This window comes from Garra rufa, chromosome 22 (assembly GCF_049309525.1).
Source record: "Garra rufa chromosome 22, GarRuf1.0, whole genome shotgun sequence".
Classification (NCBI taxonomy): domain Eukaryota; kingdom Metazoa; phylum Chordata; class Actinopteri; order Cypriniformes; family Cyprinidae; genus Garra; species Garra rufa.
In genome coordinates this window covers 37,841,017-37,863,651 of record NC_133382.1, presented here as the reverse complement: position 1 = coordinate 37,863,651, position 22,635 = coordinate 37,841,017, and the positions used below count along the sequence as shown (strand labels likewise).

Genomic DNA, 22,635 nt, shown 5'->3' with positions numbered 1-22,635 from the left:
TCTTTTATAATTTATAATAATTTCAATATTTTTATTTATTATTATTTTATTATTTACATATATATATATGTATACACATAATACAGATATAATTATGATAAATTCTAAAATATTATGAAAAACTATATATTATACTTTATAATTTATGTAATAATTTTGTTATATTTTATTATATATACCAAAAAATTAATTAAATTAATTAATTTATAATTTATGTAATAATTTTGTTATATTTTAATATATATATATATATATATATATTTAATAATTAAATACATTTAAATTACTATATAGAGAGAGAGCGAAACAACAGAATTATGGAAAAAAAAAATATATAAAAAATTATAGATAATAAATCCAATTATAATTATTTAAATCTTATCAAATTTTTTGATATGATATTATTAACCTAATAAATAAAACATTTTAAATATATATAAAGTTCAAAAGTATTTGGACTCCTTTTTGAAAATGGTCTGTCATTGCATTAAATGGAATAAGTACTACAGATATCATTATTTATCATTAAAAACAGTATTTAACGTAATTATTTTGATGTACCTGGACTGGTTAACAACAGCGTCCACAGCGAATTTTCTTCCGCTTCAAAATCTATCTGAGGTGCTTGAGCCGCCTAAGGATCAAACAAACATTGCAAATCAAAATCTGTTTTCTTGATTTCAAATAGAAACAGTCGCTACATCTTTTGAGTCCTCACTTGACTTGGCGTTAAGCGATTCCCATAATGCACCGCTGCGCTGCTATCCTCTCCATACGCCACACGCAGCATGACCCGCGGCACAAAATACGCCATGGGAAAGAGGTCCTTGTAGATCCCATAGTGTTCGGCGAGCCTCTTGATGTGGAACGGTCCATTTGTCTGCTCCCACTGCGCCTTTACTTTGACGAGGGGAATTCGGACTGAAAGCCATAAAAAAAAGAAAAAAACAGTTAGAACAGTTTTTTAAACAGTAAGATTTTTTTAACAGTTTGAACAATTTTTGAGAAGTTTTTTAAAGAAGTCTCTTCTGCTCACCAAGCCTGCATTTATTTGATCCAAATGATGAAAAAAAAATTTAAATTTTGATATGATATTATTAACCTAATAAATAAAACATTTTAAATATATATAAAGTTCAAAAGTATTTGGACTCCTTTTTGAAAATGGTCTGTCATTGCATTAAATGGAATAAGTTTTGAAATATTCAAATTTTTGAAAATAAAATTTTGAAATATTTAAAAAAAAAACTATAAAAAAAATTATTATTATGTTGAAAACAGCTGAGTAGAATTTTTTTCTACTAGTTTCTTTGATGAATAGAAGGTTCAGAAGAACAACATTTATCTGAAATAGAAATCTTTTGTAACATTATAAAATGTCTTTACCATCACTTTTGATCAATTTAAAGCATCCTTGCTACATAAAAGTATTAGTTTCTAAATTAATACTATTTTTTTTGGATGTTTCTGTTCATCTAAGAATCCTGAACTCAACTGTTTTAAATATTGATTATAATAATAATAATAAAAATTGAGTAAATCAGCATATTACACTGACACTGAAGACTGGAGTAATGATGCTGAAAATGTAGCTTTGATCTCAGGAATATATTACATTTTAAAATATATTTAAATAGAAAACAGTTATTTTAAAAAGTAAAAATATTTAAAAAATGTTACTGGTTTTGCTGCACAGGCTTGGTGAGAAGAAGAGACTTCTTTAAAAAAACATTAAAATCTTACTGTAGTGTACATGCACACTTAAAAAAAATGTATCATGAATTTTGCATAAAAATTTGCATATATATATATATATATATATATATATATATATATATATATTAGGGCTGGGCGATTAATCGAAAAATAATCGAAATCGACATGCAGAACCTATAATCGTTAAAATTTTTCCAGGAAGATTATTTCAATTACTTTCCCTTTAAAAAACACTAGCGCTCCGTTCCGTTATTCCGCCGACATGTCGATGGAGAGCTTAAACAGTATTTATACAGTAAAAAGTATTTACAGGATATACAAGGGTAATTTTATTTAGAGATACTGCTTATTTTCTACTTTTAATATGAAAAACATTGAAAATTATTTATTTTGTTTCCAATAGTGCAAGTTATTTATTTTCACTAATTTAAGAAAAATGTGACTTTTCGTTTTAAGCAATGCTTGCTTTAATTTCAGTTGTTCAACACTGATGTTCAATTAATAATCATAGATCGTAGATAGTGTGTTTCCTTCAATTATTTTAAAATCAAGTAATGCACCCTTCATCCAAAAATCTCTCGCTTGTAATATGTGAGCATATTTACTGTACAAAACTTGTCAGTGAACTATGAGGGCAAAAAAATAAATATTATATAAATATAATTAAATATAATTTTATTAATAAATAAAATAATCGTTCATTAATCGTAATCGGGTTAAAATGTTCAATTAATCGAGATTTTGATTCTAAGCCAAATTGCCCAGCCCTAATATATATACATACACACACACAATATACTGTAGGTATACATAATGACAGTATTTACTTAAAAGTTGACTGACTTTATCTTAAACTTCAATATTTACACTAAATACTTCCTTATATAATAATAAACGTTCATGAAATGCAAGTCAAAGCACATCACAAGATAAAATAGTAGCACAAAAACAAACAATGACAATATAACCTCACACAATATTATTATAAATAATACTCAAAAGCAATTTAAAAACATTTACAATGTAACGAATAGACACAAAAACAAACAAGTATCAAAACTATCAATATAAATTAATACTCTTTAGAAACTTTATATTATACACTTAGAAATTAAAGTAAATACACTTTTAGTAATCGTATCATAATTCTTTGGTCTGCTTTTGAGATCATGGTGGTTCACTAACACACTTACATGTTCGTAGTCGATTGTCTCTTTCCATCTCTGGGTTCTTTTTGTTCTCCAGCATCACCTTCTTCCTCTCCTTCACCTCTGTTTTCCTGGAGGGACGCTGATACGGGAGTCCGATGTTGACCGGCTCAATGGCTGCCCACAAAAACAATCAACGCTCACTGACCCACACTGATGCATCTAGATTTGATATTATGATGAATTTAACCTGAAATGACACTCAAATGGATGAGTGGGTATTCATAGCTCAAGTCCTTCAGTGATGACTTACCTTCTGTCTTCTCCTCCTCTCTGAATTTCCTATAGGTCTTCCACCAAACATCCTTCCGGTCGGCCTCCTCCGCAGCTCTCACGTAGCGAGTGTAACTGCGATATTTCTCCAGAGAGTCTAGTTGAGTCCAGTTAATGTCTTCATTGGGCATCGGACCCAAAGGGAGAGACCGGTGACCCAGAACAGCTACAAAACAATTAATAGAAGACTTATAGATTTTTTTACAACAACAACAGTACTAATACTACTACTAGTAATAATATACAATATTTGTATCTAATTAAAATGTATACACTATCAGTCAAAAGTTTTTGTTTTTTAAAAACAGCCTCTTTTGCTCACCAAACCTGCATTTATTGCATTGATTTAAAGTAGAGCAAAAACAGTAATATTTTGAATATATTTATAATAGCTGTTTTCTATTTGAATATATTTTAAACTGTAATTTATTCCTGTGATCAAAGCTACATTTTCAGCATCATTCTTATCTAGATCATTCTAATATGCTGATTTGACATTGTTTATTATTATTTTCATCAATATTTCTAAAACAGGTTACATTTAATTCAGGATTCTTTGATCAATAGAAAGATCCAAAGATCAGCATTTATCTGAAATTAAAAAGCTTTTGTAACATTATATACTATAGCATTCAAAAGTCTTTTTTGGGAAAGAAATGATAGAAATGAACACTTTTAATTATCAAGGATGCTTTAAATTGATCAAAAGTGATGATAAAGACATTTATAATGTTCTATTCATCAAAGAATCCTGAAAAAATTCTGCTCAGCTGTTTTCGACATAATAATAATAATAATAATAATAATAATAATAAATTGTAATTATAAAAACAATTTTTTGAACAACAAATCAGAATATTAGAATGATTTCTGAAGGATCAAGTGACTGGAGTAATGATGCTAAATATTCAGCTTTGAAATCACAGGAATAAATTACATTTTAAAATATAATCAAATAGAAAACTGTTATCTTAAATAGTAAAAATATTAAACAATTCTACTGTTTTTGCTGTACTTTGGATCAAATAAATGTTGGCTTGGTGAGTGGAAAAGACTTAAAAAAACACATTAAAAACTTTTGACTGGTAGTGTATAATGATTTATTAGTAGTATAATATAATATTAACAACTATAATAATTATATAAAATAATATAGTAAATGCAGTTATATAAATGCAATAATAATAATAAAAATTATGACAATTTTAAATATAAATATACACACAACAACATAAACATATTATAAAATAATAAAAACAATAATAATACACATCATAATAATATTGTAATATACAACAATACAAACAAACAAATAAAAATTGTCCTAAAAAAATCCTATTAACATTACAATACTGCCTTAATATACACAATACTAAAATCAACAAAATATGAATTCTTATACTGTTCTGTTGTAATAGAAATAATAATGTAATCATAAAAACAATAATGAAAAATAATTAGTATATCGTTTTAAGATTAAAATAATAAGAAAAACAACAAAAAAAACATTAATAATATAACGGTGTAATAAAAATATAATTATAAAATAATAATAATAATGATATAACCTTCATTTAAAGCATGTCTCAGACAAGCAGTAATTAAAAGAATACGAAAAATAGATAAAAGGCAAAAGGATAGAATACAAATATAGACTAATAAACAAATGATCTATTTATTGATAATAATAAGTAGAGTAAGCAGACAGATAAGTGCAATGAGTAACGTTAGATATAAAGGTCATTCACACCAGAAGACACACACTCGCACGTACAGCATTGGCTCTACTCATTATTTAACTCAACAACCGCACATTCACACAAATATCGTTCAGCACCGCTTACCGGTGGACCGAAGACCCCTCGCCTGATGCTTTAGCCCCGCATCCACCGTCGCCCGCAGCAGAACACACGCCGTGCTGCGCAGCGCCATGATGAACCCCACCAGAAAAGCGGCGAAACGTCAATACACAAAAAAGCGTAATGACGTATCTGCGTACACGTCATCGCGTCTGTGTGCTCTTGCGAATGGAAGGCGACGAGTTTCGCCCATTAGAAATCTAGAGCACGCAGGATTCAGCATTATTTCACGTTTCCACACATCCGATGAGTAAATATTGCCGTGAGTGTTATAGAAAATGAGTTTGTCCGGTAATAAATGTTATGCTATCATTTTAAATGTGCATGCTATTTATTGGGGATGCGAGGTCAGGTGGAGTTTGTTTATTGACTGTCTCGATGCTGTAATTCATCAGTCAGATGTGTTTAATTCGGTTTATAAATTGTAGATAATAGTCATACTTTAACATTGATACTGATTTGATGCTGAAATCTATCTATCTATCTATCTATCTATCTATCTATCTATCTATCTATCTATCTATCTGTGACAACATGCCCCAATAGGGATTCTTTGTGGTCATTGGTTAACTTTGTTGCTTCATTTGTTTCATACATTTAAGGTTTCCAGGTTTATGATGGAGGATCATATGCAGTGCACAATCTGCTTGGATTCGTTTAAAATCCCTGTGACAATCCCATGCGGCCACACCTTCTGCAAGGTCTGCATCTCCAAATTCTGGGATAGTAAGGACAAAGACATCCACTGCCCTTATTGCAAATTAACCTTCGCCACAAGGCCTCAGCTGAATCGCAATGTGTCCATGGCGATTTTATCTGAAGTGGCCGTCACACACAGTCCAACCAAGAGAGATGTTTGCACAGGAGCCTCTGTCCTCACAGATCTGGAGCCAGAGCAGATCTGTGAGCGGCACCAGAAACCTCTGGTCATCTACTGTAGGAACGACGGCATGTGTGTTTGCTATGAGTGCTCTGTGTACGAGTGTAAAGCCCATGATAAAATATTGGTGGATGAAGAACGAAAGAATAGAGAGGTAATTATGTATTGACATACAAATACCGTGTAGTTTAATTTGAAATAGTGTCCTGCGACACCTGCCCTCCAGGACCAAGTTTGGTGACCCCTGATTTTTATAATATATTTTTGCATTACAGTAATGAGAATTTGAGGTGAAAATAATGCTTAATATTTATCAATAATTTCAAATAATTACAATATCACAATGTTGTATTTTCTATATTCTTTTCTTTATATCAAATATATATATATTTGAACATATATTCTTTAATTATGGAGTGAATTACACTACCATTAAAAAAAAAATAACAGTATGATTTATATACATTTTTTTTAAAGACGTTTCTTCTGCTCATCAAGCCTGCATTTATTTGATTTAAAGTACAGCAAAAACGCTACAATTTTGAAATATTTTTGGTATTTAAAATAACTCTTTTCTATTTGAACATATTTTGAAATGTAATTTATTTCAGTGATTTCAAAGCTGTTTTTTAGCAGTCACATGACCCTTTAGAAATCATTCTAATATTCTGGTTTGCTGCTCAAAAATCATGTATTATTAATATTATGTTGAAAACAGCTGAGTTAGATTTTTTTCAGGTTTCTTTGATGAATAGAACGTTCAGAAGAACAGCATTTATCTGAAATATTCTTTGTAACATTAAAAATGTCTTTATCATCACTTTTGATCAATTTAAAACATCCGTGCTAAATAAAAGTATTAATTTCTTTAATTTCTATTCTAATAATAAAATAAATAAAAATTAATTTGATTCCAAGCTTTTAATTAGTTTGGTGGATAATGTTACAAAAGCTTTTTATTTCAGATAAATGCTGATCTTTGGAGCTTTCTATTCAACAAAGAATCCTAAATAAAATGGACACAATATTGATAATAATAATACAATGTTTTTTCAGCAGCAAATCAGCATATTAGAATGATTTCTGAAGGATCGTGTGACACTGAAGACTGGAATAATGAAGTTGGAAATGTTGCTTTGTTCACAGGAATAAATAACGTTTTAAAATATATTCAAATAGAAAGCATTTATTTTAAATGGTAAAATATTTCACAATGCTACTGCTTTTTCTGTATCTTGGATTAAATAAATGCAGGCTTGGTGAACAGAAGAGGCTTTAAAAACATGAAAAATCTTACTGTTCAAAACCTTATTGAAAGGTTTTGTGAGGTTCAACCTGTATATGTCATTGCTGACCATACATTTTTTTAAATATACCATTTTTCTCTGCAGGCAGCTTTGAAGAAAAAGAGTGCAGAATTTAAGAAACACCAGGAAACCACTGAGAGAAACCGCCTGGAGCTCATGGAGAGCATGGAAAAGGCAAAGGTAAGACGTTTCCCATCACTACCTTTTTCATTCTGGACTTTATCCAAATGTATGTCACGCATATCTGAATGCATATGACATAACGTGACACTTTACAATAAGATTCCATTTGTTGACATTAGTTAACTACAGTAAAGCAGTAGTATCTCTGCTCATGGTGTGTGTGTGTTTGAGCATGTTGTTCTTCTCTGCTCTGTCAGGTATCACTACAGCAGACATCTCTGTGGGTGAACAACAAGTTCTCACAGCTGATAAAGGTGTTGGCAGAGAAACAGGAAGTGACACAGCTTTTTCTGGACGAGCAGCAGGAAATGACAGTGTCTCATGCTGAAGAGAGGCTGGCTATGCTGGAGGAGAGAGCAACGCAGCTTGAAGCCCATCAGGAGGAGATCAGCAGCCTGTGTTCACTCCCTACCTGCCAGCTCATCAAGGTTTACGCTCATGTTTATTTTATTTTATTTATTTTAAATGTGTAAATGTTATTACTTACTAGTATTATTTATTTTTTAATTGAATTCATTATACCATTTATTAAATATTTATTTATTCTGAGAAAAAAAGAATTTTTAAAAAAAGAATTAAATAAATACAAAAGTAAACAAAAATGAAAATCAGCCCATTTTCTATATCATATTAAAATAAACAATTTTAATATAATATAGAAAACAAATGCTTGTTTTCAACTTTTCTGTTGATGCTACTTAGGTTGTTTTGTTTGGAAAATATTATTTATTGTCAGTATTTTTACAATTATATTAATTAAATTTATAATTATATTAATTATTTGTTGTTAATGTTTTTATTATTGTCTAATATGTGTTTGTGTGCTGATGTAGAATTCCAGGTTCATGGAGGTCCCACGCTTCAGTGACATTCCTGTGGATGTGCATGTGAGTGTCCAGGAGAAGCTGATGCCCATCACAGACGTCCTGTCCCGCGTGTCTAAGCTGGTGTGTGAGGATCTGGAGAGAGCCGTACAGGTGTCCGGAGGACAGGATAAAGAAGGTAAGGGATGATCACAGTCTGTTTACTTAAAGGAACCGTATGTAAGTTAATCATAAAATGGCCCTGACATTTCACTAGACATTAAGAAATCATGTTCATTTCAAATAATTATATCACCTACAACAGTAGTCCGGCCAGGATATTGTCATTTAAAAGTGAAAGTTGCAGCCCACAACTGTTGTTATTGTTGTAATTTTGTGTTTTGGTCTGAGACTCCACCCTCCAGCTAATCTACCAATCACGACGTCAGTAGAGTTTCATCATCCGGGTTGCCAGCTCTGCTCTAGTTACAGCTGCAGCTATGAACGTGTCGGATAAAACATGTATAATGTTACGAAACCTAAAAGACCTCATTATGAATCCGAAATACGTCGTGACAAAGTCCGAAATAAAACAAGGATTTGTATAGGAGATGCTTTTGAAAGATGGAGACGGCTGAAAACAGATCCTGCAGAGGGGGAGGGGATACACCATTCTACAGTTGAAAGTGACTGCAGTACCAGTTTTGGCCACAATTTTACATACGGTTCCTTTAAGCAAAATGCACACAAATATGAATATCTGAAATCACAGTTTCAATCTGATTAACTGGTAATTTCCATGAGTCAGTGCACAGGGAGTGTGTTTATCAGTCAACGAGTAAACAAGGTTGTGTTTGCAAGATGCTGAGGTGGTATACAGTCGTGGCCAAAAGTTTTGAGAATGACACATATTAGTTTTTACAAAGTTTGCTGCTCAACTGCTTTTAGATCTTTGTTTCAGTTGTTTCTGTGATGTACTGACATATAATTACAAGCACTTCATACGTTTCATACAATTGCATGACATTTATGCAAAGAGTCAGTATTTGCAGTGTTGGCCCTTCTTGTTCAGGACCTCTGCAATTCGACTGGGCATGCTCTCAATCAACTTCTGAGCCAAATCCTGACTGATAGCAACCCATTCTTTCATAATCACTTCTTGGAGTTTGTCAGAATTAGTGGGTTTTTGTTTGTCCACCCGCCTCTTGAGGATTGACCACAAGTTTTAAGATCTTGGGAGCTTCCAGGCCATTGACCCAAAATTTCAACGTTTTGGTCCCCGAGCCACTTAGTTATCACTTTTTCCTTATGGCACGGTGCTCCATCGTGCTGGAAAATGCAGTGTTCTTCACCAAACTGTTGTTGGATTGTTGGAAGAAGTTGCTGTTGGAGGGTGTTTTGGTGCCATTCTTTATTCATGGCTGTGTTTTTGGGCAAAATTGTGAGTGAGCCCACTCCCTCGGATGAGAAGCAACCCCACACATGAATGGTCTCAGGATGCTTTACTGTTGGCATGACACAGGACTGATGGTAGCGCTCACCTTTTCATCTCCGGACAAGCCTTTTTCCAGATGCCCCAAACAATCGGAAAGAGGCTTCATCGGAGAATATGACTTTGCCCCAGTCCTCAGCAGTCCATTCGCCATACTTTTTGCAGAAGATCAATCTGTCCCTGATGTTTTTTTTTTTGGAGAGAAGTGGCTTCTTTGCTGCCCTTCTTGACACCAGGCCATCTTCCAAAAGTCTTGGCCTCACTGTGCGCGCAGATGCGCTCACACCTGCCTGCTGCCATTCCTGAGCAAGCTCTGCACTGGTGGCACTCCGATCCCACAGCCGAGTCCTCTTAAGGAGACCATCCTGGCGCTTGCTGGACTTTCTTGGACGCCCTGAAGCCTTCTTAACAATGCAGTGGAAAGTTTTTTTCGGGATTAAGTTAATTTTCATGGCAAAGAAGGACTATGCAATTCATCTGATCACTCTTCATAACATTCTGGAGTAAATGCTAATTGCTATTATAAAAACTTAAGCAGCAACTTTTCCAATTTCCAATATTCATGTAATTCTCAAAACTTTTGGCCACGACTGTCACTGTACAATGAGTGTTTGTGAAGGAAAAAAATCTTACTGATCCCAAAAGGATTATTTTTGTCTTTTTTTTATTCACAGGCTCTCCTCAAGATAAGAGGCCAATTCTGGCTGTTGTTCCCAGTCCTGCTACACCATCGTATCCAGCCGAGAAAGAGGGACTGAGCGCATGTATGCTTATATCATATCACACGATGCAGAAAAACTAATTTATCATATCAGTCTCAAATCTAATTCTTCTCTTCATCCAGACCACTGCAACCTCACTTTCGACCCTCGCACGGCCAACGCTCACTTACGGCTGTCCCAGAGCAACATGAGAGCGGAGCATCTGACCTCTGGGCCCCGCTCCGTCCCAGCCGACGAGTCCCGCTTCGACCACACCTGGCAGGTGTTGTGTTTCCAGAGCTTCACTCACGGCCAGCACTACTGGGAGCTGGAAGTATCCAAACCCTGGGCCTACTTGGGTGTGACGTACCCGAACATCCCACGCAAAGAAAAGGGCAAGCGCTGCATGGTGGGGATGAACGAGCTTTCGTGGAGCCTCCAGCTGGACGAGCGGCAGCTGAGCGCGTGGCACGCCGGCTGCAGGGAGCAAGTCGTGGGCCAGATACAGCTGAACGCGCAGCCGCTGCGCATCGGGATGCTGCTGGACTACGAGGCCGGGACGCTCACGTATTACGGCGAGGGACAGGTCCGGCTGCATGCCTTCCACTGCGCGTTTACACAAGCGCTGTTACCGGCCTGCTGGATCGGGGAGGGCGTCACAGTTACGCTCTGTGAACCGCGAGCATGAATATATTTGAGTTGATCCTGAGAAAATGGATGCATCCCTACTGTAGCTGAACCTGAGATGTGTGGCCTTCCTCCGCCATCATTACTCCTGGTGTTTTTGAGCGGTGTTGAGATTTGATGAGCTCAGGGTTTATTCTGGGATGGTTCGAGTTGATCTGTGGAGTGAAATAAACTTCATGCAAGTATGTGAACGCAGATGCTCACGTCAAAGTGAAATATTCAAATATATATATATATATATGGGTCAAAGACATTCTGTTAAGATGTCCACATCAAAAGAAATTTACAAAAGTGATTTTATATCCATAGAAAGCACATTAAATGTAAGTAAAGCGACTGCTTTTAACATTTCAAATAAGTTTTTGAAGAATAAAATGTAAAATTTGGTTAAAATAATGTTACATTGTCATTCAGTGTAACACAATATTTATGTAAAAATTCAAACAACATGCTTATTCTGACTCTGACTTATTCTTACAAATGTAGAATTACAACTAATTAGTATTTGGGGTGAAAGGAATATGTCATAAATTGATTTTTGTTGTAAATATGCCTGACAAGATTGTTACACTGAATGACATTTTAGTGGGTGTCTTCTGTAAATTTGGGAAAAATGTATATTTATTTTTTTGCTCAGAAAAAAACAAAAATGCTGTTAAATTAAACAGAAAACTTTTTTATTTTTTTTTATTTTTTTGGAAAAACAACAATTTATAGCAGTATTATATTTTTTTATGCTTATACCCTTTTTCGTCTTTGATCCATATGTATATATATATATATATATATATATATATATATATATATATGTATGTGTATGTATATATTAATGTTTTAAAAGAAGTCTCTTATGATCAAAAAATGTAAGTTTTAATATTAATGTTTATACACTACTAGTCAATCAACTTTTAGTCAGTTTTTGTACAGTAAGATATTTTGTTTTTTAAAGAAGTCTCTTTTGTTCACTAAGCCTGCATTTATTTGATCCAAAGTACAGCAAAAACAGTAAGATTTTTATTGTAAAATAATTTTTACTGTTTAAAATAACTGCTTTCTATCTGAATATATTAAAAAATTTAATTTATTACTCCAGTCTTCATAAATCATTCTAATATGCTGATTTGCTGCTCAAAAGACATTTATTATTATTATTATTATTATGTTAAAAATAGCTGAGTATAATTTTTTCAGGTTTCTTTGATGAATAGAAAGTTTAATAATATAACAGCATTTATGTGAAATAGAAATCTTCTGTAACATTATAATTATGTCTATCATCAATTTTGATCAATTTAAAGCATCCTTGCTAAATGAAAGTATTAATTCCTATAATTTTCTCAAAAAAAGACTCCAAGCTTTTGAATGCTATAGTGTATAATGTTACAAAAGTTTCTATTTTTTATGTAAATCTTTAGATTTTTCTATTCATCAAAGAATCCTGAAAAAAGGTACTCAACTGTTTTCAATATTGATAATAATATTAATAAAAAATCTTTCTTAAACAGCAAATCAGCATATTAAAATGATTTCTGAAGGATCATGTGACACTGAAGACTGGAGTAATGATACACACACAAAAAAATACATTTTAAAATATATTCAACTAGAAAGCAGTTATTTTAAATAGTAAAAATATTTCAAAATTGTACTGTTTTGCTGTACTTTAGATCAAATATACGCAGGCTTGGTGAGCAGAAGAGACTTCTTTAAAAACATAAAAAATCTTACTGTTCAAAAACTTTTGGCTGGTAGTGTATTAGTACATCTTAAAAATATTATTAGTTTAAAATAACTGTTTTCCTCTTAAATATATCATATATTCATATAAATCAGCATATTAGAATGATTTCTGAAGGATCACATGCCACTGGAGTAATGATGCTGATTCAACTTGAAATTCAGAAGGAATAAACTACATTTTCCATTACTTTTCACATAGCAAGCAGTTATTTGAAATTGTAATAATATTTCAGAATATTACTATTATAAGAGACTTCTTTCAATAATAATTATTCCAAAATCTGTGTTTATCTACTTCATAAAGTATGTTTCTAGCCTAAATCTTTGCCATTCTTACCCGTGGCCAAATTATGGCTGGTTAGTGGTTACATGAACTTTTAATAAGTTTTGAAGAGTTTGAGGGCCAGCTGTGAACATTGTTTTAATGTTGTGTTCGAAAAAATCTGCTGTATCCATTCGAGTATGTGATTCCATTTCTAGTTTTTAATTATTCAGAATCGGATCCGCTTGCCTGCAGTTTCAAAGAGCAAACATTTGTGTTTCTGTCCTTAGTTTTCCTGTGCTGTAGGATTCTTGTAATAGTGATTTGTATTTGTACGTATTTCTACTGTATCAGTTTTAGTAGTATTTAGTTTATTTTTACAGTTTAACTACGTAGCGTCCATCAAATTTATCTTTTAACACTTTAGATATTGACATCTGTGAATATGAGATTAAATTTCATACTCAAACTCTAATCAAAAACTAGATTTCATTATCATTGGTTGTGTTCAGAATAGCATACTTAAATAGGCCTACTAAGTAAAACAATGCAACATTATAGTATGCAAAAGTAATGTTGCTTTGCTTGGCATTAGAGGTCAAAAAAGTTAAGATTGTGAAGAAAAAGTCGGAATTGTGAGTTCTTGCAACTGTGATTTTTTTTTCTTGCAATAGTAACTTAAATTTTAATTTTTTTAAATAATTCGGAATTTACAGAAAATCAAGTCTGACAGTGATTTAAAAAGTAAGTTACCCTTTTGATTTAAACAGGCTTCCATTGCACTTTTTGCATACCGTGCAAAGCATATGTAATGCATACTGCAAACATAGTATAATTAGTATGCTATTCTAAACATAACCTTTCTATAAAGAGCCACTGAAAGTTTGATCGCTGTGTGCGTTAGATCTGAACATGGGTTCATAATTATATGAAATCCTTTGTTTATAGCCGTCTGAGCTCACCTGATCTTACTTAATGCACTAACTAGTAAAAGGTAGAACTTGTCCTTAATATTAGGACATATAAGAACAACAATTTAATTTGCACAAGCCATCTGGCCTGGAAGAGTAAAGGGAAAACTGGAAAAGCACATCCTCCTTTGGGAATAATTAAGTCATTTTGAATCTCCTGAGAGACTTTTACCGATGAATGTGAATTTGTCTTGATATTTGTCTGCTTTTGAAACCCTGGTCATTATGTACATGAATACTGAACAAGAGACGTCCGTAAAGGAAATGCATTGTTCCACTTGTACAGGTTTACTTTAATAAAATACACTTTAAATAAGACAATACAGTCAAGACCATGCATAACTCATTAATTGTGTAATTAAATAAATTAGGGAAAAGAAGAATCAACAAACGCGGTCCAGGAGACTGAAGGTGCATGTGGGGTTAAAGTGCATCTTTAGTCTAACTGCTGCATGCTACGGAGATGCCGAGACTAGTGCACACTGCTGCAGAACGCGTCTGAAACGAGCTTCATCTGATATACATCATGTAGTGTTTGTGAAGGTGATTTGATTACTTTTTTTTGCTCCGGCAATGAAAATGATTGCAAAAGAAGCCAACTAACAGCCTGTCCAATCAGACTCAAGGACCAGAACTTTTGTATAAAACAGGCTTGCAGCACATAAAGGTTTTATTTAAAGAAATAGTTCACCAAAAAATGAAAATGTACTCACCCCTAGTCCATCCAAGATGCTCGCCAATGGATGCTCTGCAGTGAATGGGTGCCGTCAGAATGAGAGTTCAAACAGCTGATAAAAACATCACAAAATGTCTTAATAATGGATTTGTTTTTACAAACATGTACATTTATCAGCTCTTTGCACTCTCGTTCTGACGGCACCCATTCACGTCAGAGGATCCTTTGGTGAGCAAATCCAAATCTGATGAAGAAACAAACTAATCTACATCTTAAATGGCCTGAGGGTGAGTATATTTTCCGCCAAACTATTCCTGTAGGGGATGCATTTAGTGGAATGTGCAGTGAAGGGCGTTCACATTTGATTTGCAGCGACTAAGCGGAAGTCTTTTGTTATCAAAGACATATTTGAGAGTTGTTGAGTATTAAGTGAGTGGCGACATCTTTCATCTAAAATGAACAACCGAAAACGCTGTTAATGTGAACACCCCAGTGTTCTCTTGTGCAACTAGCAAAATACTTCAAACCTCGTTCAATCGATCTATACAAAATCACTCTCTTAAATTTAGAAAAGCTCAGTCATTTACTGTCGGTTAGAAAGCTAACAGTCCATCCCTTTGCATTCACCAGCTGTGAATTCGTTAAAGTTGTTATTCTATTCTGTCCCTCTACATAGGCCAGGTCATGTTAATGCTGCGCCCTGTCACTGCGTGCAGCCTCAAGGGGAGTCTGTGCCAGCGGGGCGTTTAACTGGAGATGGTGAGAGGAACAGGATGAGATGAAGGGAATGGAGAAAGAGAGGAGAGGATGTGCTCGATGCAGACACGTCTACTGGTTCTTCTTGTCATCAGGTGGGGAGTAGGGTGGAGGCTTGTCCTTCAGAGAAAAAAAAAAATAAAAATTATTAGCCAAGTTAGTATTTTTTAGGTATTTGCTTTGATGCAGGTTTGCTCTCGACTCTGGGCTTGACTAAAAGGTTGGAGTATATAATAAGTTGGATAGGTTATATATGGACTTTAATGTTTAACTTGGCTATGTGTGAATTTTGTGAATAGGTTGAACCTGGTTATATATAGACTTGGTTAACAGAATAGATGTGGTCAACAGGTTAAACTTGTTTACAAATGGACTTCGTTAACAGGGTATGCCTGGTTACATGTTTTTGGCCCATGGTTTTATATGGACTTTTTTTTTTAAAACATTTAACTTGATTACATATAAACTTTATTAAATCTTAACTTGGGTACAGGTTAAACCTGGTTCTAAAAACCTAATCCTGTTAACAGGATAGACTTGGTTAACAAGTTGAACCTAGTTATATATGGACTTTGCTAACAGGATAGATAGACATGGTTAACAAGTTGAACCTAGTTATATATGGACTTTGTTAACAGGATAGACATGGTTAACAAGTTGAACCTAGTTATGGACTTTGCTAACAGGATAGACATGGTTAACAAGTTAAACCTAGTTATAAATGGACTTTGTTAACGGATAGACATGGTTAACAAGTTGAACCTAGTTATATATGGACTTTGTTAACAGGGTAGACATGGTTAACAAGTTGAACCTAGTTATATATGGACTTTGTTAACAGGGTAGACATGGTTAACAAGTTGAACCTAGTTATATATGGACTTTGCTAACAGGATAAACATAGTTAACAGGTTGAACTGGTTATATATGGACTTTGCTAACAGGATAGACATGGTTAACAAGTTGAACCTAGTTATATATGGACTTTGTTAACAGGATAGACATGGTTAACAAGTTGAACCTAGTTATATATGGACTTTGTTAACAGGGTAGACATGGTTAACAAGTTAAACCTAGTTATAAATGGACTTTGTTAACGGATAGACATGGTTAACAAGTTGAACCTAGTTATATATGGACTTTGTTAACAGTATAGACATGGTTAACAAGTTGAACCTAGTTATATATGGACTTTGTTAACAGGGTAGACATGGTTAACAAGTTAAACCTAGTTATAAATGGACTTTGTTAACGGATAGACATGGTTAACAAGTTGAACCTAGTTATATATGGACTTTGTTAACAGGATAGACATGGTTAACAAGTTGAACCTAGTTATATATGGACTTTGTTAACAGGGTAGACATGGTTAACAAGTTAAACCTAGTTATAAATGGACTTTGTTAACAGGATAGACATGGTTAACAAGTTGAACCTAGTTATATATGGACTTTGTTAACAGGATAGACATGGTTAACAAGTTGAACCTAGTTATATATGGACTTTGTTAACAGGGTAGACATGGTTAACAAGTTGAACCTAGTTATATATGGACTTTGTTAACAGGGTAGACATGGTTAACAAGTTGAACCTAGTTATATATGGACTTTGTTAACAGGATAAACATAGTTAACAGGTTGAACTGGTTATATATGGACTTTGTTAACAGGGTAGACATGGTTAACAAGTTGAACCTAGTTATATATGGACTTTGTTAACAGGGTAGACATGGTTAACAAGTTGAACCTAGTTATATATGGACTTTGCTAACAGGATAAACATAGTTAACAGGTTGAACTGGTTATATATGGACTTTGCTAACAGGATAGACATGGTTAACAAGTTGAACCTAGTTATATATGGACTTTGTTAACAGGATAGACATGGTTAACAAGTTGAACCTAGTTATATATGGACTTTGTTAACAGGGTAGACATGGTTAACAAGTTAAACCTAGTTATAAATGGACTTTGTTAACGGATAGACATGGTTAACAAGTTGAACCTAGTTATATATGGACTTTGTTAACAGGATAGACATGGTTAACAAGTTGAACCTAGTTATATATGGACTTTGTTAACAGGGTAGACATGGTTAACAAGTTGAACCTAGTTATATATGGACTTTGTTAACAGGGTAGACATGGTTAACAAGTTGAACCTAGTTATATATGGACTTTGCTAACAGGATAAACATAGTTAACAGGTTGAACTGGTTATATATGGACTTTGCTAACAGGATAGACATGGTTAACAAGTTGAACCTAGTTATATATGGACTTTGTTAACAGGATAGACATGGTTAACAAGTTGAACCTAGTTATATATGGACTTTGTTAACAGGATAGACATGGTTAACAAGTTGAACCTAGTTATATATGGACTTTGTTAACAGGATAGACATGGTTAACAAGTTGAACCTAGTTATATATGGACTTTGTTAACAGGGTAGACATGGTTAACAAGTTAAACCTAGTTATAAATGGACTTTGTTAACGGATAGACATGGTTAACAAGTTGAACCTAGTTATATATGGACTTTGTTAACAGGATAGACATGGTTAACAAGTTGAACCTAGTTATATATGGACTTTGTTAACAGGGTAGACATGGTTAACAAGTTAAACCTAGTTATAAATGGACTTTGTTAACGGATAGACATGGTTAACAAGTTGAACCTAGTTATATATGGACTTTGTTAACAGGATAGACATGGTTAACAAGTTGAACCTAGTTATATATGGACTTTGTTAACAGGGTAGACATGGTTAACAAGTTAAACCTAGTTATAAATGGACTTTGTTAACAGGATAGACATGGTTAACAAGTTGAACCTAGTTATATATGGACTTTGTTAACAGGATAAACATAGTTAACAGGTTGAACTGGTTATATATGGACTTTGTTAACAGGGTAGACATGGTTAACAAGTTGAACCTAGTTATATATGGACTTTGTTAACAGGGTAGACATGGTTAACAAGTTGAACCTAGTTATATATGGACTTTGTTAACAGGATAGACATGGTTAACAAGTTGAACCTAGTTATATATGGACTTTGTTAACAGGGTAGACATGGTTAACAAGTTAAACCTAGTTATAAATGGACTTTGTTAACGGATAGACATGGTTAACAAGTTGAACCTAGTTATATATGGACTTTGTTAACAGGATAGACATGGTTAACAAGTTGAACCTAGTTATATATGGACTTTGTTAACAGGGTAGACATGGTTAACAAGTTAAACCTAGTTATAAATGGACTTTGTTAACGGATAGACATGGTTAACAAGTTGAACCTAGTTATATATGGACTTTGTTAACAGGATAGACATGGTTAACAAGTTGAACCTAGTTATATATGGACTTTGTTAACAGGGTAGACATGGTTAACAAGTTGAACCTAGTTATATATGGACTTTGTTAACAGGATAAACATAGTTAACAGGTTGAACTGGTTATATATGGACTTTGTTAACAGGGTAGACATGGTTAACAAGTTGAACCTAGTTATATATGGACTTTGTTAACAGGGTAGACATGGTTAACAAGTTGAACCTAGTTATATATGGACTTTGCTAACAGGATAAACATAGTTAACAGGTTGAACTGGTTATATATGGACTTTGCTAACAGGATAGACATGGTTAACAAGTTGAACCTAGTTATATATGGACTTTGTTAACAGGATAGACATGGTTAACAAGTTGAACCTAGTTATATATGGACTTTGTTAACAGGGTAGACATGGTTAACAAGTTAAACCTAGTTATAAATGGACTTTGTTAACGGATAGACATGGTTAACAAGTTGAACCTAGTTATATATGGACTTTGTTAACAGGATAGACATGGTTAACAAGTTGAACCTAGTTATATATGGACTTTGTTAACAGGGTAGACATGGTTAACAAGTTGAACCTAGTTATATATGGACTTTGCTAACAGGATAAACATAGTTAACAGGTTGAACTGGTTATATATGGACTTTGCTAACAGGATAGACATGGTTAACAAGTTGAACCTAGTTATATATGGACTTTGTTAACAGGATAGACATGGTTAACAAGTTGAACCTAGTTATATATGGACTTTGTTAACAGGGTAGACATGGTTAACAAGTTAAACCTAGTTATAAATGGACTTTGTTAACGGATAGACATGGTTAACAAGTTGAACCTAGTTATATATGGACTTTGTTAACAGGATAGACATGGTTAACAAGTTGAACCTAGTTATATATGGACTTTGTTAACAGGGTAGACATGGTTAACAAGTTAAACCTAGTTATAAATGGACTTTGTTAACGGATAGACATGGTTAACAAGTTGAACCTAGTTATATATGGACTTTGTTAACAGGATAGACATGGTTAACAAGTTGAACCTAGTTATATATGGACTTTGTTAACAGGGTAGACATGGTTAACAAGTTAAACCTAGTTATAAATGGACTTTGTTAACAGGATAGACATGGTTAACAAGTTGAACCTAGTTATATATGGACTTTGTTAACAGGATAGACATGGTTAACAAGTTGAACCTAGTTATATATGGACTTTGTTAACAGGGTAGACATGGTTAACAAGTTGAACCTAGTTATATATGGACTTTGTTAACAGGGTAGACATGGTTAACAAGTTGAACCTAGTTATATATGGACTTTGTTAACAGGATAAACATAGTTAACAGGTTGAACTGGTTATATATGGACTTTGTTAACAGGGTAGACATGGTTAACAAGTTGAACCTAGTTATATATGGACTTTGTTAACAGGGTAGACATGGTTAACAAGTTGAACCTAGTTATATATGGACTTTGCTAACAGGATAAACATAGTTAACAGGTTGAACTGGTTATATATGGACTTTGCTAACAGGATAGACATGGTTAACAAGTTGAACCTAGTTATATATGGACTTTGTTAACAGGATAGACATGGTTAACAAGTTGAACCTAGTTATATATGGACTTTGTTAACAGGGTAGACATGGTTAACAAGTTAAACCTAGTTATAAATGGACTTTGTTAACGGATAGACATGGTTAACAAGTTGAACCTAGTTATATATGGACTTTGTTAACAGGGTAGACATGGTTAACAAGTTGAACCTAGTTATATATGGACTTTGTTAACAGGGTAGACATGGTTAACAAGTTGAACCTAGTTATATATGGACTTTGTTAACAGGGTAGACATGGTTAACAAGTTGAACCTAGTTATATATGGACTTTGTTAACAGGGTAGACATGGTTAACAAGTTGAACCTAGTTATATATGGACTTTGCTAACAGGATAAACATAGTTAACAGGTTGAACTGGTTATATATGGACTTTGCTAACAGGATAGACATGGTTAACAAGTTGAACCTAGTTATATATGGACTTTGTTAACAGAATAGACAAGGTTAACAAGTTGAACCTAGTTATATATGGACTTTGTTAACAGGGTAGACATGGTTAACAAGTTAAACCTAGTTATAAATGGACTTTGTTAACGGATAGACATGGTTAACAGGTTGAACCTAGTTATATATGGACTTTGTTAACAGGATAGACATGGTTAACAAGTTGAACCTAGTTATATGGACTTTGTTAACAGGGTAGACATGGTTAACAAGTTGAACCTAGTTATATATGGACTTTGTTAACAGGATAGACATGGTTAACAAGTTAAACCTAGTTATATATGGACTTTGCTAACAGGATAAACATAGTTAACAGGTTGAACTGGTTATATATGGACTTTGCTAACAGGATAGACATGGTTAACAAGTTGAACCTAGTTATATATGGACTTTGCTAACAGGATAAACATGGTTAACAAGTTGAACCTAGTTATATATGGACTTTGTTAACAGGATAGACATGGTTAACAGGTTGAACCTAGTTATATATGGACTTTGTTAACAGGATAGACATGGTTAACAAGTTGAACCTAGTTATATATGGACTTTGCTAACAGGATAAACATAGTTAACAGGTTGAACTGGTTATATATGGACTTTGCAAACAGGATAGATAGACATGGTTAACACGTTAAATCTAGTTATATATGGGCTTTGCTAACAGGATAAACATAGTTAACAGGCTGAACTGGTTATATATAGACTTTGCAAACAGGATAGATAGACATGGTTAACAAGTTAAATCTAGTTATATATGGACTTTGCAAACAGGATAGATAGACATGGTTAACAAGTTGAACCTAGTTATATATGGACTTTGCTAACAGGATAAACATAGTTAACAGGTTGAACTGGTTATATATGGACTTTGCAAACAGGATAGACATGGTTAACACTTTAAATCTAGTTATATATGGACTTTGCTAACAGGATAGACAATGTTAACAAATTGAATCTAGTTATATATTGACTGGTTATATTTGGTTATGCAATGACATTATTAACATCATATCATATAGTTAGTTAAGAGTTTGGGTCTTGTTATAAATGGACTTTAACAAGTTTAGCTTGGTTACACATAGACTTTGCTAATAGGATATACCTGGTTAACAGGTTGGGCCTGGTTATATATGGATTTTATTAACAAGTTGAAAATAGTTAAGTTGGTTAACTCACCTCGGGCAGGTAGACCCGTGTCGGAGCAAAAGTAGATGCATTGGAACTCGCTGCAGCTTCAGCTGCTTTTGCCTCGGCTAGAACAAATACAGTCAGTTTATTTAACATGTCTGTCAGAGTTAACCAGTTAAACAGGAGTGACATCTTGAACTATAAAACTCAACCAAGGATAGTAGTGGCTCGTACCTGCAGGGGTTCTAGGCAGGTCTGGGTCCAGAGGAGCGTGGTCCATCGGAGCTGTATACGGTGGAGGAGGCATGTAGGCTGCTGGTCCATCAAAGACAGGAGGATTAGTGTAAAATCCACCTACAGAATGGAAATAACAGCAGTTTAGGTTTTGAATAAAAGTTTAAATGTCAGTGCTTAGTGTACACAACACTATTTAGTAGGGCTGCACGATTTGGAGAAAAAAAATCTAATTGCGATTTTTCTGATCAAAATTGCGATTTGCGATTTAAAATGCGATTTATTACTATTTCATAAAAGAGCTACAGGTTTGATATGGTGGTTTTAACAGCACCAAAGAAAGACCAAGCATA

The 22,635-nt window shown here is 33.6% G+C and overlaps 3 protein-coding genes across 3 annotated transcripts in view; 1 reads left to right on the top strand and 2 right to left on the bottom strand.

Moving 5' to 3' along the window:
- Positions 1-547: 547 nt before the first annotated feature.
- mrpl38 (mitochondrial ribosomal protein L38) lies at positions 548-5,152 on the bottom strand. Its single transcript, XM_073827952.1, has 5 exons — positions 5,042-5,152; positions 3,178-3,363; positions 2,910-3,041; positions 719-921; positions 548-634 (listed from the first exon to the last, which is right to left on the bottom strand). The coding sequence occupies exons 1-5, from the start codon at positions 5,127-5,129 to the stop codon at positions 548-550; spliced, it is 696 nt and encodes a 231-aa protein (XP_073684053.1). The 5' UTR covers positions 5,130-5,152.
- A 51-nt stretch (positions 5,153-5,203) lies between these two features.
- On the top strand, positions 5,204-14,403 carry trim65 (tripartite motif containing 65). Its single transcript, XM_073828486.1, has 7 exons — positions 5,204-5,318; positions 5,659-6,090; positions 7,328-7,423; positions 7,624-7,854; positions 8,260-8,428; positions 10,396-10,485; positions 10,566-14,403. Exons 2-7 carry the CDS (start codon positions 5,671-5,673, stop codon positions 11,108-11,110), a joined length of 1,551 nt encoding a protein of 516 aa, XP_073684587.1. The 5' UTR covers positions 5,204-5,318; positions 5,659-5,670; the 3' UTR covers positions 11,111-14,403.
- Positions 14,404-14,995: 592 nt separating this feature from the next.
- wbp2 (WW domain binding protein 2) overlaps positions 14,996-22,635 on the bottom strand; it is a 13,685-nt gene continuing 6,045 nt past the window's right edge. Inside the window, exons 6-8 of the mRNA XM_073828487.1 lie at positions 22,283-22,402; positions 22,097-22,173; positions 14,996-15,634 (exon numbers count right to left, since the gene is read on the bottom strand). Of these exons, the coding sequence (XP_073684588.1) occupies positions 15,587-15,634; positions 22,097-22,173; positions 22,283-22,402 (245 nt within the window). The 3' untranslated portion in view covers positions 14,996-15,586. The remainder of the gene's footprint in view (positions 15,635-22,096; positions 22,174-22,282; positions 22,403-22,635) is intronic.

Excerpts from the sequence above, each read along its gene's own strand:
- trim65 (XM_073828486.1), top strand. The coding sequence starts at position 5,671 with ATGATGGAGGATCATATGCAGTGCACAATCTGCTTGGATTCGTTTAAA. Across the intron at positions 7,855-8,259 it reads CTACCTGCCAGCTCATCAAG|AATTCCAGGTTCATGGAGGT; the intron begins GTTTACGCTCAT and ends GTGCTGATGTAG. Across the intron at positions 10,486-10,565 it reads GAAAGAGGGACTGAGCGCAT|ACCACTGCAACCTCACTTTC; the intron begins GTATGCTTATAT and ends CTCTTCATCCAG.
- mrpl38 (XM_073827952.1), bottom strand. The coding sequence starts at position 5,129 with ATGGCGCTGCGCAGCACGGCGTGTGTTCTGCTGCGGGCGACGGTGGAT. Across the intron at positions 3,042-3,177 it reads AGAGGAGGAGAAGACAGAAG|CCATTGAGCCGGTCAACATC; the intron begins GTAAGTCATCAC and ends TTTTGTGGGCAG. Across the intron at positions 922-2,909 it reads AGACAATCGACTACGAACAT|TCCGAATTCCCCTCGTCAAA; the intron begins GTAAGTGTGTTA and ends TATGGCTTTCAG.